The 14,131-nt window shown below is 36.7% G+C and overlaps 1 protein-coding gene across 3 annotated transcripts; it reads left to right on the top strand.

Annotated features, from left to right (window-relative positions):
* shd (cytochrome P450 family 24 subfamily A member shade) lies at positions 1-13,993 on the top strand. 3 transcript variants are annotated; one of them, XM_020950901.2, is made up of 7 exons: positions 1-208; positions 11,268-11,569; positions 11,746-12,340; positions 12,418-12,595; positions 12,665-12,904; positions 13,027-13,242; positions 13,304-13,993. In XM_020950901.2, the coding sequence occupies exons 2-7, from the start codon at positions 11,275-11,277 to the stop codon at positions 13,412-13,414; spliced, it is 1,635 nt and encodes a 544-aa protein (XP_020806560.1). In that variant the 5' UTR covers positions 1-208; positions 11,268-11,274; the 3' UTR covers positions 13,415-13,993. The 3 variants fall into 3 exon arrangements, 2 of the variants coding, with proteins under 2 accessions (XP_020806560.1, XP_020806562.1); XM_020950903.2 differs by lacking the exon at positions 1-208 and adding an exon at positions 5,394-6,180; XR_015272945.1 differs by lacking the exon at positions 1-208 and adding an exon at positions 5,449-6,180 and having other exon boundaries at positions 11,746-12,344.
* Positions 13,994-14,131: the final 138 nt, after the last annotated feature.

Here is a 14,131-nt window from a genome sequence, read left to right as displayed (position 1 = left end):
TTCTCTCTCTCTCCCTCTCCCCTATCTATCCCTGTCCTGTCTGCCTTGTTATCTTTGGGAAGACCGCGCCCTTTGTAGATCATTGGGTCACTATGTGTGCCGATCCGTCCCTCAGCGTCACTTTACCGCTTGCAACTGGAACACAAGCAAAGGCGGCAAAAAGGAAAATAAAAAAAATAAAAAACAACATGAAAGGAAGCTAACAGCGGTAAGTCGAAGTTTGTATACACTTACAGTATAAAATTTATATTGAAAACAAAAAAGTCAAAAAAGCATTCATAACTCAATAATTAGGATTTTAATTTCTAATTATAATATATATGATTCTTGGCAATCTTATGCCTTTGAGAAGAACATAAATATTCTGATTCTTTAAAAGGATAGTTATTGATATTTTTATACGATATTTTTTGAACAAATCAATGTTTTAAAAATATCATAACTGAGACAAAAATATAAACTTTAAATCGTATATTCTTGTGTTAGTTTTTATTAAGTTAATAAATCTGCAATCTCAATTTAGAATTTAAAAAAATCAAAATTTTTTTAAAATTCTAAGGATGTAAACCCTTATAAAACTTTCGGAAATTTTCGGAAAATTAATTTTTTATGTCTAGATAGATTCTCCTCTTGATGCTGATCAAGAATATATATAATTTATAGGGTCACAAATGACTCCTTCACTGACTAAAATTTATAAAACTCCCTGCAAGGGTATACAAAAAGTGGCAAAAAAAAGAGAATAATAAAAGAATACTGACCACAAGAGGGGCACCCGAAGGCTGTCTTCTTCTGTCTTCTTCCCCGATTCTGCGAAGAAAGGAGGCGCAGAAATGAATTTGCAGCCTCGTGGGGTAATCAAGTGAGGCAACAACTGGTAACGATGCCACTTGTGCTTGTGCGCTCACTCAGACAGCGTGGAGCTTCTTCCATTGTGAACGGTGTCGATGTGTTGTTCTGCATTGGCGCTGCTCCTTGTACCCTATAAGTAGGGAAAATAGACATATGACAGGTGCCCCTAGGGAGATATTTAAATATATTTCAATATTTTATATTTAAATATAAAATAACATGCTTATTTCCCTGTCAAGTATTGAACTCCTTCTTTTAAAGTCTTCCCAAGTATTAGACATTTTTCAAGTTATATTTTTACAGAGCATTTAGGGTACTTCCTAGCTTTTAGGAGGAGCTTCTTGCTCCCGTCTTCTGCCGTAAGCCTCACTTTGGAGTATTCTTAGTTGTTATCAATTGTTGTTGTTGCCTCCACCTCACCTCTCTACCTTCACTCCCCCCTCGCCCCAGTTTGTTGTTGTTATTGCATTTAAGTGCAGCTTGTTAATGCTCATTAAATGTTAAGGGAGCTGTGAGCTGTGAGCTGGCTCTGAGCCGAACCGAGGCGAGACTCTCCAGCTCAGCTCCATGGCACTTGTCAGAGCCTGAGCCCTGCCACAAATTGTGGCAGAGTTGGATCCCCGGAGCTGTGGGCTTTAGTTTCATAAAATGAAGCGAGCCAGAAAGTCGCGGCGGGCGCGTTAAAAAGGAAAACAACTTGGCCTTTCGGCACTAAAATAGTCGGAAAACACCCGAAAAACGATCGATGACACTGTGAATAAAAGTTTCAGCTATAAAATCTATAAGGAAACTAAAAACTTAAACCCAAAATAAGCAAAGGAAAAACTTAAATGTAAATTGAAATATCAAAACAAGTGATACACAGAGGAAAATAATCTCAGTAAAAGATTTTCGCAAATAATTAATCCATATTGTTGACAAAATGAAACCCATCTTCTTAGTGTAACATTTTTAATAGGGTTTAGCTTTTATAACTTCCTGTATCTTCAAGATTGTTAAAAGAAAATGCTCTCATAGCTGTGTTTTCGGTCCTATTTCGGTCCTTGGAAATGTGATTTCAATGCCTATATTTTAAATCCTTTACCCTTTACCTATGGAAAACCCACAGAGTTTTCCAACATTTTGATTTATTCTCCGTGTATCACTTCATCATCGTGATCAGTTCATCATTATTGTGATCATCAACATTGTTGTCGTCGCGTGAAAAACCTGTTCACTTGGGAAAAAGGCTTCGTGTTGTTATTATTATTGTTGTTGTGGCTATGTGAAGCTAATTGAAAAGAAGTATTAACAACGCTGCCTTTTGTTTTTATACCTTTTGATGATTGACTGACCGACCGACCAACCAACACGAAGGAGTCGCACGAGCAACAGGGGGAAGTCTAGAGAGTCTTCTTGTATCTGGCATGGCATAATTGTGGGATCAACCGGCAGCAGAACCAAGTCAGTTAATTAGTAATGCAAAGCCAATGCCTACTCAGTCAGTCACTCAGCCAGGCAGTCATTCAGTCATTCAGTCACTCAGCCATTCAGTCACTCAGTCAGTCATTCAGGCAATTGCTTAGAAATTCGATTTGTATTTCCACTGATCGACAGGATAAGAATTCATCCGTCTCGGAGGAGAGCGTGTGAATCCCCCAACCAGAGATGAAGATACGCGGGAATCGTATCTAATGTGACAGCTGAGGGTAGCTAGATAAGTATCTACAAGATAATAAGAGGCGGTAGGATGTCCAAAAGGATTTATTTATTGGGGATGGAATGGGAAATTGATTTGACAGTAGGTGATGTAGGTAATCTTTTTATGAGTTTAATTTAATAAACTGGATTTATTGGTATTAAAAAAAATAAGAAAAACATACATTTGTTTAGTTATTTAATTCACTGCCTTTATTGAATATCTTAAATAATTCTTATAAATATTTCAATACAAAAAAAAAAGCAAACTAAATACCTTCCTATTATTCAGTTTAACCTTAAGAGTTCCATTTTGTTCCCATTTTAATAAGGAATTATTTAAGTTTTGAATAATAATTATCTTTATGATCTATATTCACTAGAACTCAAAGCAAAAGTAAAATGTTAGGGATTCTATTAAATAAATTAAAGCTTTGTATTAGGAACTCATATTTTCACATTAAATAAGCTCTTTAAAATGAATAGGTTTCAGAATATTTAAATTCTACAAAACATAAACAGCGACTTTCATTATTTTATTAAGGAAAACTCCGAATACTTTCAATATCCCAAGTATTTCCTTAAAGTCCTAAAAAGAAGATTGATTGTGTACCAACAACCGATTGGTCTGTAAACAAACATATCTACATATATCTTTGTGAATGAGATACATCTATTTCCATCTTCCTGCATCTTGTATCTATATATCCTCAACCGATCCAGACGAGCGTGCACACATGCGCATTGTTTGGCTTTAAAACAACACGACCACAACTCTAATTCGCATTAATTTAAAACTCAATCAAGGCAATTAGCGCGCACACTGGAGCGACACTCACGATCGCTTCGGCTCCCACCGGCCCCCTTCTGGTGTTCCTGTGCCCCCTCTTTAATCTTCACCGCGCCACGTCCCTGCCCACACACCGCACACGCATGCGAAGGATTGATGTGTTAATAGAGGATGGGGTGTTAGGGCTATGGGATATCCTGGCAGCTTACTTATAGTTATAAGTTAAAAATTGGTATTAAGTTTTTCATTTTTAAAGTGTTATTTAAAAGTTAAATTATTTCATTTACTATATCCTAAATTATACAAATTAAAGCTTAAAAATATTGTAAGCAAGCTAAGGCCATTATAACATGACCATGTTCTTTCTGAAAAAAAGATAGCATACCTTTTGGCGCATTTTACCGAAATATGTTTAACAGGTTAACTTCAACCTAAATTTTAAATACTTTTTATATAAATTTCTTAGACTTTTGTGAAAGTATTTCGTAAACGGGGATAAGCATATTTAAATATTTATCAAATCTATTATGTTTAAAATAAACTTTAACAGATTTTAAGATTGTTTTAGGGGAACTACCAATAAAGTGTCCTTCAAATTCCAATTTTGACCAAACAAATTCTCCGATTGATTTAAATGTTGGGATGTAAAGAGATATACAAATTAATCATATATGCTGATCAGCCAAATATAAATATCTTTAAAACTATACCTTTAGCATCAAATCAGGAAAATATCATAAACCACTTAATCCGCTCCACAATCACTTCCATCCTCCTTGTCACACACACTGCCCCATCATACCCCATAGCTCCACGACTAATCGAGGGTATCTTACATAAATCTCAGCCAGTGGCAACATTGTAACATAGTCGACTCTGTTGGATCAGACGGAGCGACATCCGGACAGCCGGTCGCACAGCTGATTCCGATTCTCGAGACTCGCTCGCCGCCTGGGCGAACCAGTTATATCGCACTATACTCTATATATGCTATATATGTTATATGGAGTGCAACCTACCTCACGCTGACACGAACACACGCGAACACCGAACACCCCTCACTCTCTCATACCACACAAACACACACTCGTGTACGTACAGCTGTCGTGTGTGTGTGTGGTTGTTGTGTTGCATAAATTTGCCAGAAGTAAACATTTCAATAAGCCTTGGAGGCATTGTTTCTTGGCAAACTTTCATTGAGATTCTATATGCGAAAAAAAGAAGAAGAATAATCGACAAAGATTACGCGCACACATGGGTTCTTATCAGCGGCATGGGGAATACGAGGAAGAGGAAGAAGCACCGGGAGAGCAAGTGTACACAGAGAGCGAGAGTGATCGGGATACAGTGGAGATTCTATAATTGAAATTAAAGAGGAGTTAATATATGAAATTAATCGATTTTATAAATATATATTAATTTTTATTATATTTAAAAGTCACAGAAAATTATTTATATAAATTTCTTTATTATTAGTATAATACCTTTTAAGTTCTTTGATATTGTTTTATTATATTCAATTGTTTTTCTTAAGGAAAAAAAGTTATATTATTCTAAAATCATTACAGAAATCTCTGCTTAAGTTCCCTCCACTAAGGGCATCTAAATGAAATTTGTATCAACAATTTATTTTTAATTATAATTTATACCTTAAGTCAAAAAAGGGTTAACTTTTTTTTTAACTACATAATAAATATTTATTTTAAATTGCAATATATATCTTAACTCAAAGAAAGTCTTAATTAATTTTCAATAAATATTAAAGTATAAATACTTTGCTTTCCAAAATTGAAAGAATTTTATTAGTTTCCATAAAATCATATAATGTTAGAGCAGATTCAATTAAAATTTAAAATATATTACTTTCTTAAGTCTTACTCCAATTATATACATTTCTATTGATCCTAAAAAACCCTATAGTTGCGTGCTCTTTAGGGAAGTTCCCCTGTAAATCTCTCACACAGCGACAGAACATCAGGGGAAGCCGGTGAGCGGGAGCAGCAGGCCCGAAGAACCTTACTCACTGCAAACGGATTCGAACAGCTGGTCCGAAGATCGGTTCGAGATCGGCCACAGATCGATCTATTGATTCGATGGATGGATCGGATCGATCAGCGGAGGCACTGGCACTGGCACTTGTTGCGTGGTTCGGGTCCGGTATCGGTTCTCTATTAAATCACCTCGGACATCGTGAGCGCCCGATCGCAATCGCGATCGTTTTTGGGCTCGGGAAATGTGTGATTGTGTGCGAGTGCCGAGTGATCTTAGTATCTGTGTGTGTGTGTGTGTGTGTGTGCCTGCGTTGGGCTCGGCTCGGCTCAGCTCAGAATTTCCCCCATTCATAGTCAGTCTTTGACTAAGCGTAGCTGTCGTCGCAACCAAGTGATCGTGGAGGAGCCAGGTGGAGATCGGAGATCGCGCTCGGATTGGGATATTGATCGGGATTGGGTACCAGGATTAGGGAGTCATCTCTTTTTGGGGCTTGGAAAGGTGCCACGGTTTATAATGTTTAATATCAAATAGTATTCCAATTAACAATTATGATCGATCAACGAAAACAACAGAGTCCAAAAGTGCAATGTCTGTCTGTGATTAGAAGTTTCTATTGTGTTTTCCTCACCACTCCAGAAACTGCGATTAAAGGTTGCTTTAAATAATAACAACAATCCATATAAATGTGCAATATAACAACTGAAAGTGATGTTAAAATATTTCTAAAATATTTGCAATGTTCTAAATTAAAAAATCAAAGTGATAAGCCAAGCATTAGAGATGCAGTGCAATTAGAAATGTTTACAAATCGGATCTAGCCGGTATAAGGATATAACTTATTGGATTTAAAACGAAAACACCTTAAAGCGGTAAGTGTGATTTGGAAGGTGTAAAAATAAATAGTTATCTGGGATGTAAGATATAGATTTCATAGCGAGAATTTATAATATAGACAATACTTCACCCATTTCCTTCTAAATTACCTAACTCGTGACAGTCACCGAATATCATTATCCATCCATTTCCACATCATAAAAAATTCCGTGAAATAACAAATAAATTTATTAAATATTTACACAACCGCAGTAGTTAATCATAAAATTCAATATGTATAAAATAACATCGAATTCAACTTCAACAAAATATTTAATAAATATATATAACTTTGTGTGTATATATCTTGGAAAATAAATCGTGTTATACTTCGGCAAACAAACGCATTAAATTGCAATTAGCCGCCTCTCAGCTCCAGTTCTCTCTCTTCGCTGCCTCCAAACTCTTCTCACGGCTGTCTCGGGGCTCCATTTATTTATTTATTAATTTTTTCCCCCCATTATTATTTCATATTTATCACCGAGCACGAGCGTTTTCAAGTGTAACGCAATAAGAAGAAATAATAATAATAATAATTTTTTGATGATTTTCTTTTGTTATCAATTATGTGAGAGAGCCTCAAGTTCATTATCATCGTAAAAAAAATACAAACAAAAAAAATCCCCATCAGCTGGAGCCTCTCGTTTTTTGTTGTTATTTCATCTGGTTTGGAGGGAAAAAAACGGATTGTAAATTCATAAAATATCTCCTCTTTCCAAAGTGAATGCCAGTCGATTACGTTTTTATTTGAATTTCTTATATTTTTTGTTTTGGTTCGGATTAATTTTTGTATTTTTGTTTGGTACAAATTGCGAATGCAACGTGCATTGACCGAGGGATTATAATTATTTTGGGGTCGATGTCGATGATGATACATTTGCCTGAGGGTTGGGTCGTTGAGGGGAAACAGTGGGTGGAGGTTATGGGGTTTACATTTACAAATCACAAAAAATCACAATCCACAATCCCTTTAATAATGCATTCTCTTACCTCGTAACCTTTATATTTATGGATTAATAATTCAAAAAATCTGAATATTAAGTACATTTTATTCACTTTTCATTGGCCTGGTTCTACTGTATCGAGTCACACGCCTTCTTACCTTGTTCGGGTGTTATATAAATATCCCTCCTGTTTTTTTGTCCGAAACTCCACACGAATTCCGCGACATTGTTCTGCGGTCATTTTTCACCTTCCTTTTTCGATTGGATTTCGATCGACACGCATTTTGCTGAGGCATCAAAGAACCCAGCTCGGGTGTTGGGCCAAAAATTATTCCTCAAAATATTCAACCTTTGGTGGCGACAGGCTGTCCAAAAAGGCACCTGCAAATAAGTTAAAAAAAAATAAAGACTTTCCAGTTAACAATATAATTAAAACGTAAGTGCGACGTTGCCAAAAAAAAATGTAGAAGAAATAACAAAAAAACCACGCGACGACAGGCCACAAAATGTGACACAAAAACGGAAAACTGAAATAATTTCTACCAAACATTTTTGCAAAATAAACAAGTTTATGTTTTCATCAGAATTTACATACATCTATATATAAATCCGTAATATATATGCCGATTGATTCTTAATTCGGCATTTATCCGTGGCTATTTTTATTGGCACATTTTTCACATTTATGCAAATCGATAATCGAATCGAGAACCCAACGTTTTGGGCCGCTGCGCAGTTACAGAAGACCCGAGCTCAACTCAAACGCTTAAACCGATCCGCGATTCGCAATCCGGAGACCCGACATCAGCAGATTATGTCACTATATATATAGTATACATAAATATATATAGACGTACATATATAGAGTGCACACCGAACTCCGAAAGCCGCACGCCAAGATATCGGCCGCGATATGCTGGCTTATGGCTCATGGTCACGGCCACCGTCGACAAACGGGAAACTTGGCTTAACAATTTCTTTCCTCGGTCAGCTGTTCCCACCAACGTCTCCTGCTCTTGCCAAAAACTGAAAAATACAAGAACAACAAATACTTGGGCGAAAAGAGTTAACAGAGAGTGGTCTAAACAGGGAGAAATAAGGAGAGAGATCTATTAAGAATTATCTATTATTTGAATCTTAATTTATAAGGAAGGGTTGAGGCTTGATATATAAAAGTAAAGTTAGAAAATTAAATTATTATAATATAATTATATATAATTAAATTAATTCTTCATGTATTAAATCAATTTCAGATTGTTTTATTTCCCTTTAAAAAAAATCTTAAAGCCATTCTTACTTTTTGTTTAAATGGGATTCTCTTTCCCAGCTTATCCATTATTATAATAACTATATTTCCGGCATTCCTAGATCCATCTATTATTGAATAACCCCAAATATTTCTAAATATTTCTATTCATCTAAGTCTTATTTATATATAATATTCTCCATGTGTCTACCATTATCAAGACTTTGGCTTAAGCCAGGTTCAATGTACGAACCAACGACGTGCCAAAGCCACAGCGACAAAGTAAGCCTCGCAAATAGAAATAGAGAAATTTTCTCATTAGATTTTTTGCCGTTTTTGCCGCTTCTATTTCTTTTTTACTCTTTTACAAAAAGCCTCGTTCCAAACAACAACGAAACTTGCTTTCCATCCTAGAACCCGACGAAGAACCAAGTTTGGCTCAAAAGCTGGCCTCGTACGTTAGAAAGGCATTAGAAGTTGCCTTTGGCTAAAGAAAAGTGAAAGAACAAGTGAGAGATATAAGATATAAAAGTCAGAGAATTAATAATAATATCTTCATTACTCTGTTAAAATAATATTAAAAACTTGATTAAATAATAAAGAGTATTTTAGAACCTGTAAGATTTATAAGAAAGTGTTTGAGGAACCTGATAAAAACCTTTTTTTTAACTTACAAAGGAAAGAATCTTTTCAAAGATTTTTAATTTTTTTTTTTTTTTTGGCCCTAGACAATATATTTTGAAAGTCTTTCACATTACCAAATATCCAAGACCGATTCGATAATGCCCCATCATTCTTAAAACCATAAACTTCGTTTTCTTTCATATCATTATTTGTGTTGTGGTAAACAAAAAGCCAAATTAATGACTGCAGAACCATCCGGAATAATCAATAAGAAAGCATGAAAACAAAATACAAATAAAAAAAATCGAAATTTTTATTTGCGTCTTAACCTAATTAGGAGAACCTGGCCAGGTATTGTGAAATTCCAAGATCAAAACAGAGTGAAGAAAAAAAAACAAAATACGAGAAAGAACTTTCCCATCGATTCTCGCTTTACATAATAATCGGTTACATAATATGCTTTCTACCCACCGCTGGGTGCTTTCTTTCTCCTTCTTCTTCTTCTTTTGGCCTGGAGCTGGTAGCTGGTTTCCAAGCCGGTTTTGGCCAGATGCTTCCTCCTACCTTTGCTTCTTCTAACACAACTCTAACGATGAGAATGGAGAATGGAGCTGAGCTGAGCTGGCTGGTGGATCCATCTGCATATTAATCAGAGAGCTAGCCAGAGCGAAGAGAAGAAGGGAATTCGCAAGAATTCTTATTAAAAAGCGAGTTTGCGGCTTTGTTGTTCTAACCACGTTGGAAAAGTGAGAATCGCAAAGAACGGCGCACGCGTCGCGCTGAGAAGCGATCTGATGATGAGATGAGGAAGTGATTAGGCCCCCAAGAAGGAAGTGCTTGACGCAGATGTCTATGATTTGTATTTCCAGTTTATATTCTTCCTTCTGTGTTCTCCATATATCTTTTTTTTTATTTTTTGCACAGGCCTATAAACGAATTTGCATTAATAGCCATGGATTTGCCACACCTTTTCCCGCCCAAAAAAATAAAGAGAATCCATGTGAGTGGCGTCACGTAGATAAAGACATCAGTTACCTGACTTCTTATCTGGTTCTTTTGCAAATACTAGGCACTGCTACCAGTTTTATTATTTTTTTTGGTAGCCCAAAGTCACCATGAGGTTTTCTTTTTCGTATTCCGTATATATTATTTGCCCAGCGATCGTGTGTCTATGTGGCCCGGACAAATATTAGAATCGATCATCTACCTATGGTTTACTCAATCAGTTTTTTTCTTATTCATTAATCACTGCGAGCAGGTAACCCCCTCGAGCTATAAATTGGTTACCAGCATATTTATTTAGTTTCTTTTTATATCCGGTTGGCAATAGGAAAATACAGAAAAAAGGTCTCGGAGTCTAATAGGAAAGGGGAGAACCTTTTCTCCTTTAGTCTTTACAAATCCAATAAGAAATATAAACTAGAAGGTTTTATTTACCTTGAATTTCTGGAAAGGAAATGGAAAGAAATAGGGGTTTAATTTAATTTATTTTTGGGCATAAAGTAGTTAAGATTAAGATAGGCCTATATCAAATGACTTTTTGATAATATAGTTTTTGTACAAATACGGGTTTCTTATAATTATTTCTATTTGAAATTCGGTTTATTCCTGTCTCTATATTTAACCTCTTATTATTTATTTAAGAAGTTATTCTATATATTAATTTGTATACTTTTAATATTAATATTTTTAAACAAAGCTTATACCATGCCTTCTCAGTTCATTTATTTGTTTATACCCTTAAGACCTTGTGGCATTTCGGGCTTATTATTATTATTCCAGACATCTAAAGCCAACCCCCTATAAACATTGTATTATATAGACTTTTGCAATCTGACGAAATTCGCAACAGAATCATTACACAAATTTTTCGGCTATTAACCTTGAACTTTATCACACCTGCTGGCTGGGCTTTTTATCTTATCTTGGTGTGGAAACCACGCATAAAGCTTGTTTCTCTTTTTTTTTTTGCTGCCTTGCAGAATAGCCAAGTATTGGGAACCGAGAACAAAAGTGTTATCGCTAGCCTGTGTTGGCAATTATAATGCAAAATCGATGATCAACCAGAAAAAAACAAAAAATGTGTATATAAAGCCAAATACAAATTAGTCGACCGGTTGTCTGGCATCGGGCCGAAACGTTCCAAAACTTAAGGCCAAACTTCAATTAAAAGGCCTAGAATTTGCTGGGGCAACAATTAGCATAAGTCTGGGTCAAGTGGATTAAGCCAATAAGACCCCTCCCAACTTCTATTTATTATATGTTGCAGCGCCCCCATGGTAATGGCCGTGATACTGTTGCTGGCCCTGGCACTGGTACTCGGCTGCTACTGTGTGCTCCATCGTCAGAAGCTGGCCGAGATCTATCTCCGACCACTGCTGAAGGACACGCCACTGGAGGACTGTTACCATGCTGCGCCAATTGAGTCGCCGGAGGCCACGAAAAGAAGACGACGCCGTGGCATCTGGGATATTCCAGGACCCCAAAGGATACCCTTTCTGGGCACCAAGTGGATCTTTCTTGTCTTCTTCAGGCGCTACAAGATGACCAAACTGCATGAGGTGTATGCAGGTGAGTTCAGTTAACAAGAATTTCTTGGTATTTAATATATAATAAATAGAATGGGATAGGAATAAAATAAGCACTTAAACCATATCAATTCTTAGTTGGCTGTTAAAGTTAATTAGTATAATTTAGTTGTACTTAAAAATCACTCAAGAAATAACTCAAGAACTATATAATTCCAGATCTCAATAGGCAATATGGCGACATAGTCCTTGAGGTGATGCCCTCCAATGTGCCCATTGTTCACTTGTACAATCGCGAGGATCTGGAGAAGGTTCTGAAGTATCCCAGCAAGTATCCTTTCCGACCGCCCACCGAGATCATTGTGATGTACCGTCAATCCCGACCGGATCGTTATGCCAGTGTGGGCATTGTTAATGAGCAAGGACCTATGTGGCAGCGCCTTAGATCCTCGCTAACTTCCAGCATCACTTCGCCAAGGATTCTGCAGAACTTTCTGCCGGCCCTAAATGCGGTCTGTGATGACTTTATTGAGTTGCTCAGAGCCCGAAGGGATCCGGAGTCCTTGGTGGTTCCGAATTTCGAGGAGCTGGCCAATCTGATGGGTCTCGAGGCTGTTTGCACCTTGATGCTGGGTCGCAGGATGGGCTTCCTGGCGGTGGACACCAAGCAACCGCAGAAAATTAGCCAACTGGCAGCTGCTGTCAAACAGCTGTTCATCTCGCAAAGGGACTCCTACTATGGATTGGGTCTTTGGAAGTATTTTCCCACCAAAACCTATCGAGAGTTTGCCCGGGCCGAGGACTTGATCTATGAGTAGGTATACACACCTTAACTTGGGCTTCTATAATATTTCCCCTTGAATCTAATCTTTAATTCCCACTAAACTTTAGTGTGATCTCCGAGATCATTGATCATGAGCTGGAGGAGCACAAAAAGTCGGCGGCTTGCGAGGATGAGGAGACGGCGGGCCTGCGCAGTGTCTTTCTTAATATACTGGAGCTTAAGGATCTGGATATAAGGGACAAGAAGTCGGCCATTATAGACTTTATAGCTGCAGGGATTGAAACGGTGCGTATTGGATCTTAATTATAATTTATATATTTTTATATATTTATATATATTTGTTATACTTTTCAGTTAGCTAATACATTGCTTTTCGTACTAAGCTCTGTCACTGGCGATTCGGAGGCCATGCCTCGCATCCTTAGTGAATTCTGCGAATATAGGGATACGAATATCCTGCAGGATGCACTCACAAATGCCACATATACAAAGGCCTGCATACAGGAATCCTATAGACTGAGGCCCACGGCCTTTTGCCTGGCCAGGATCTTGGAGGAGGATATGGAGCTGTCGGGTTACTCGCTTAATGCCGGGGTGAGTTATAATATCAACAATTTAATTCTTTAAGTTTTCTGTCCATCTAATCAATTTTCCTTAAGTTAATGATTTATTAAATTAATATTTTCTTTATAAATTTGTACATATTTCATTCCCAGACCGTGGTGCTTTGCCAGAATATGATTGCCTGCCACAAGGACAGCAATTTCCAGGAGGCCAAACAATTCTGTCCAGAGCGTTGGATTGATCCTGCCACAGAGAACTTTACGGTCAATGTAGATAGTGCCAGTATTGTGGTTCCTTTCGGTGTGGGTCGCAGGACATGTCCTGGCAAGCGATTTGTGGAAATGGAGGTAGTCCTGCTGCTGGCCAAGGTAAGTGGGAACCTTAATTCGTCAAGATCATTATGTTAGATAGCTTGTAATATCCTTTAAGATGGTCCTGGCCTTCGAGGTGAGCTTCGTGAAACCCCTGGAAACGGAATTCGAGTTCCTGCTGGCCCCAAAGACCCCGCTTAGCTTAAGGCTCAGCGATCGGGTCTTTTGATGATCGCAGAGCTGAGGCTGATCTGTCCCAAAACATTGCCTAACCTCGGGCGTTAAAAAATATCTAGGAACTGAACCCACTAAGTGAAGTATAGTGTAAAATATGCATAGAAAAAACCTATATCCCTTATATATCCTTGATGAGCCCAGCATCAGCAGCAGCCTAGTCCTGTGAAGCAATCTAAAGCAATTAATTAAACGCAATCAATATACATTTACATATTTATGCTGACTGGATGTATAGTTCTGTATATGTTTGTTTTTAATAATTACATACAATTATTTTAGTTATTGTTAGAGCTTAAGTAGCAGCAATTGTTTTTGAAAGACTGTTTTTAAGTTTTGTGTTTTGATATCAACAAAGTTCTCTAAATGCTTATATTTCCTGTATATAGTCTTGCAAATTTTTCATTCTATTTGTATGTGTGTACAGCTTAATTTTAATCGTATTTATTCAAGTGTTTATTCTATTGCTATTATTTCGTCTCTATATCTGTGAATATATTTTTGTTAAAAAGAGAGAACTAATATTCATATGAAATGAATTGAAATTATAAGAAATCAAAAGTTAAAAACGAAATATCAAAATGTCTTGTCTTTTCTATGGGATTTATTTAACAAATAAATAAATTATTAATAACGATGTACAGTAAAGTCAATTTTGGTTTAAGAATAAACTATTTATGTAAATTCCTGGGATTTATTTGCTGACTAAACT

The sequence above is a fragment of the Drosophila serrata genome, unplaced genomic scaffold (assembly GCF_035046125.1).
Source record: "Drosophila serrata isolate PLE 108 unplaced genomic scaffold, ASM3504612v1 contig_71, whole genome shotgun sequence".
NCBI classification, from domain to species: domain Eukaryota; kingdom Metazoa; phylum Arthropoda; class Insecta; order Diptera; family Drosophilidae; genus Drosophila; species Drosophila serrata.
Note: the sequence above shows the minus strand (reverse complement) of the source record. Positions and strands in the feature narration are given on the sequence as shown.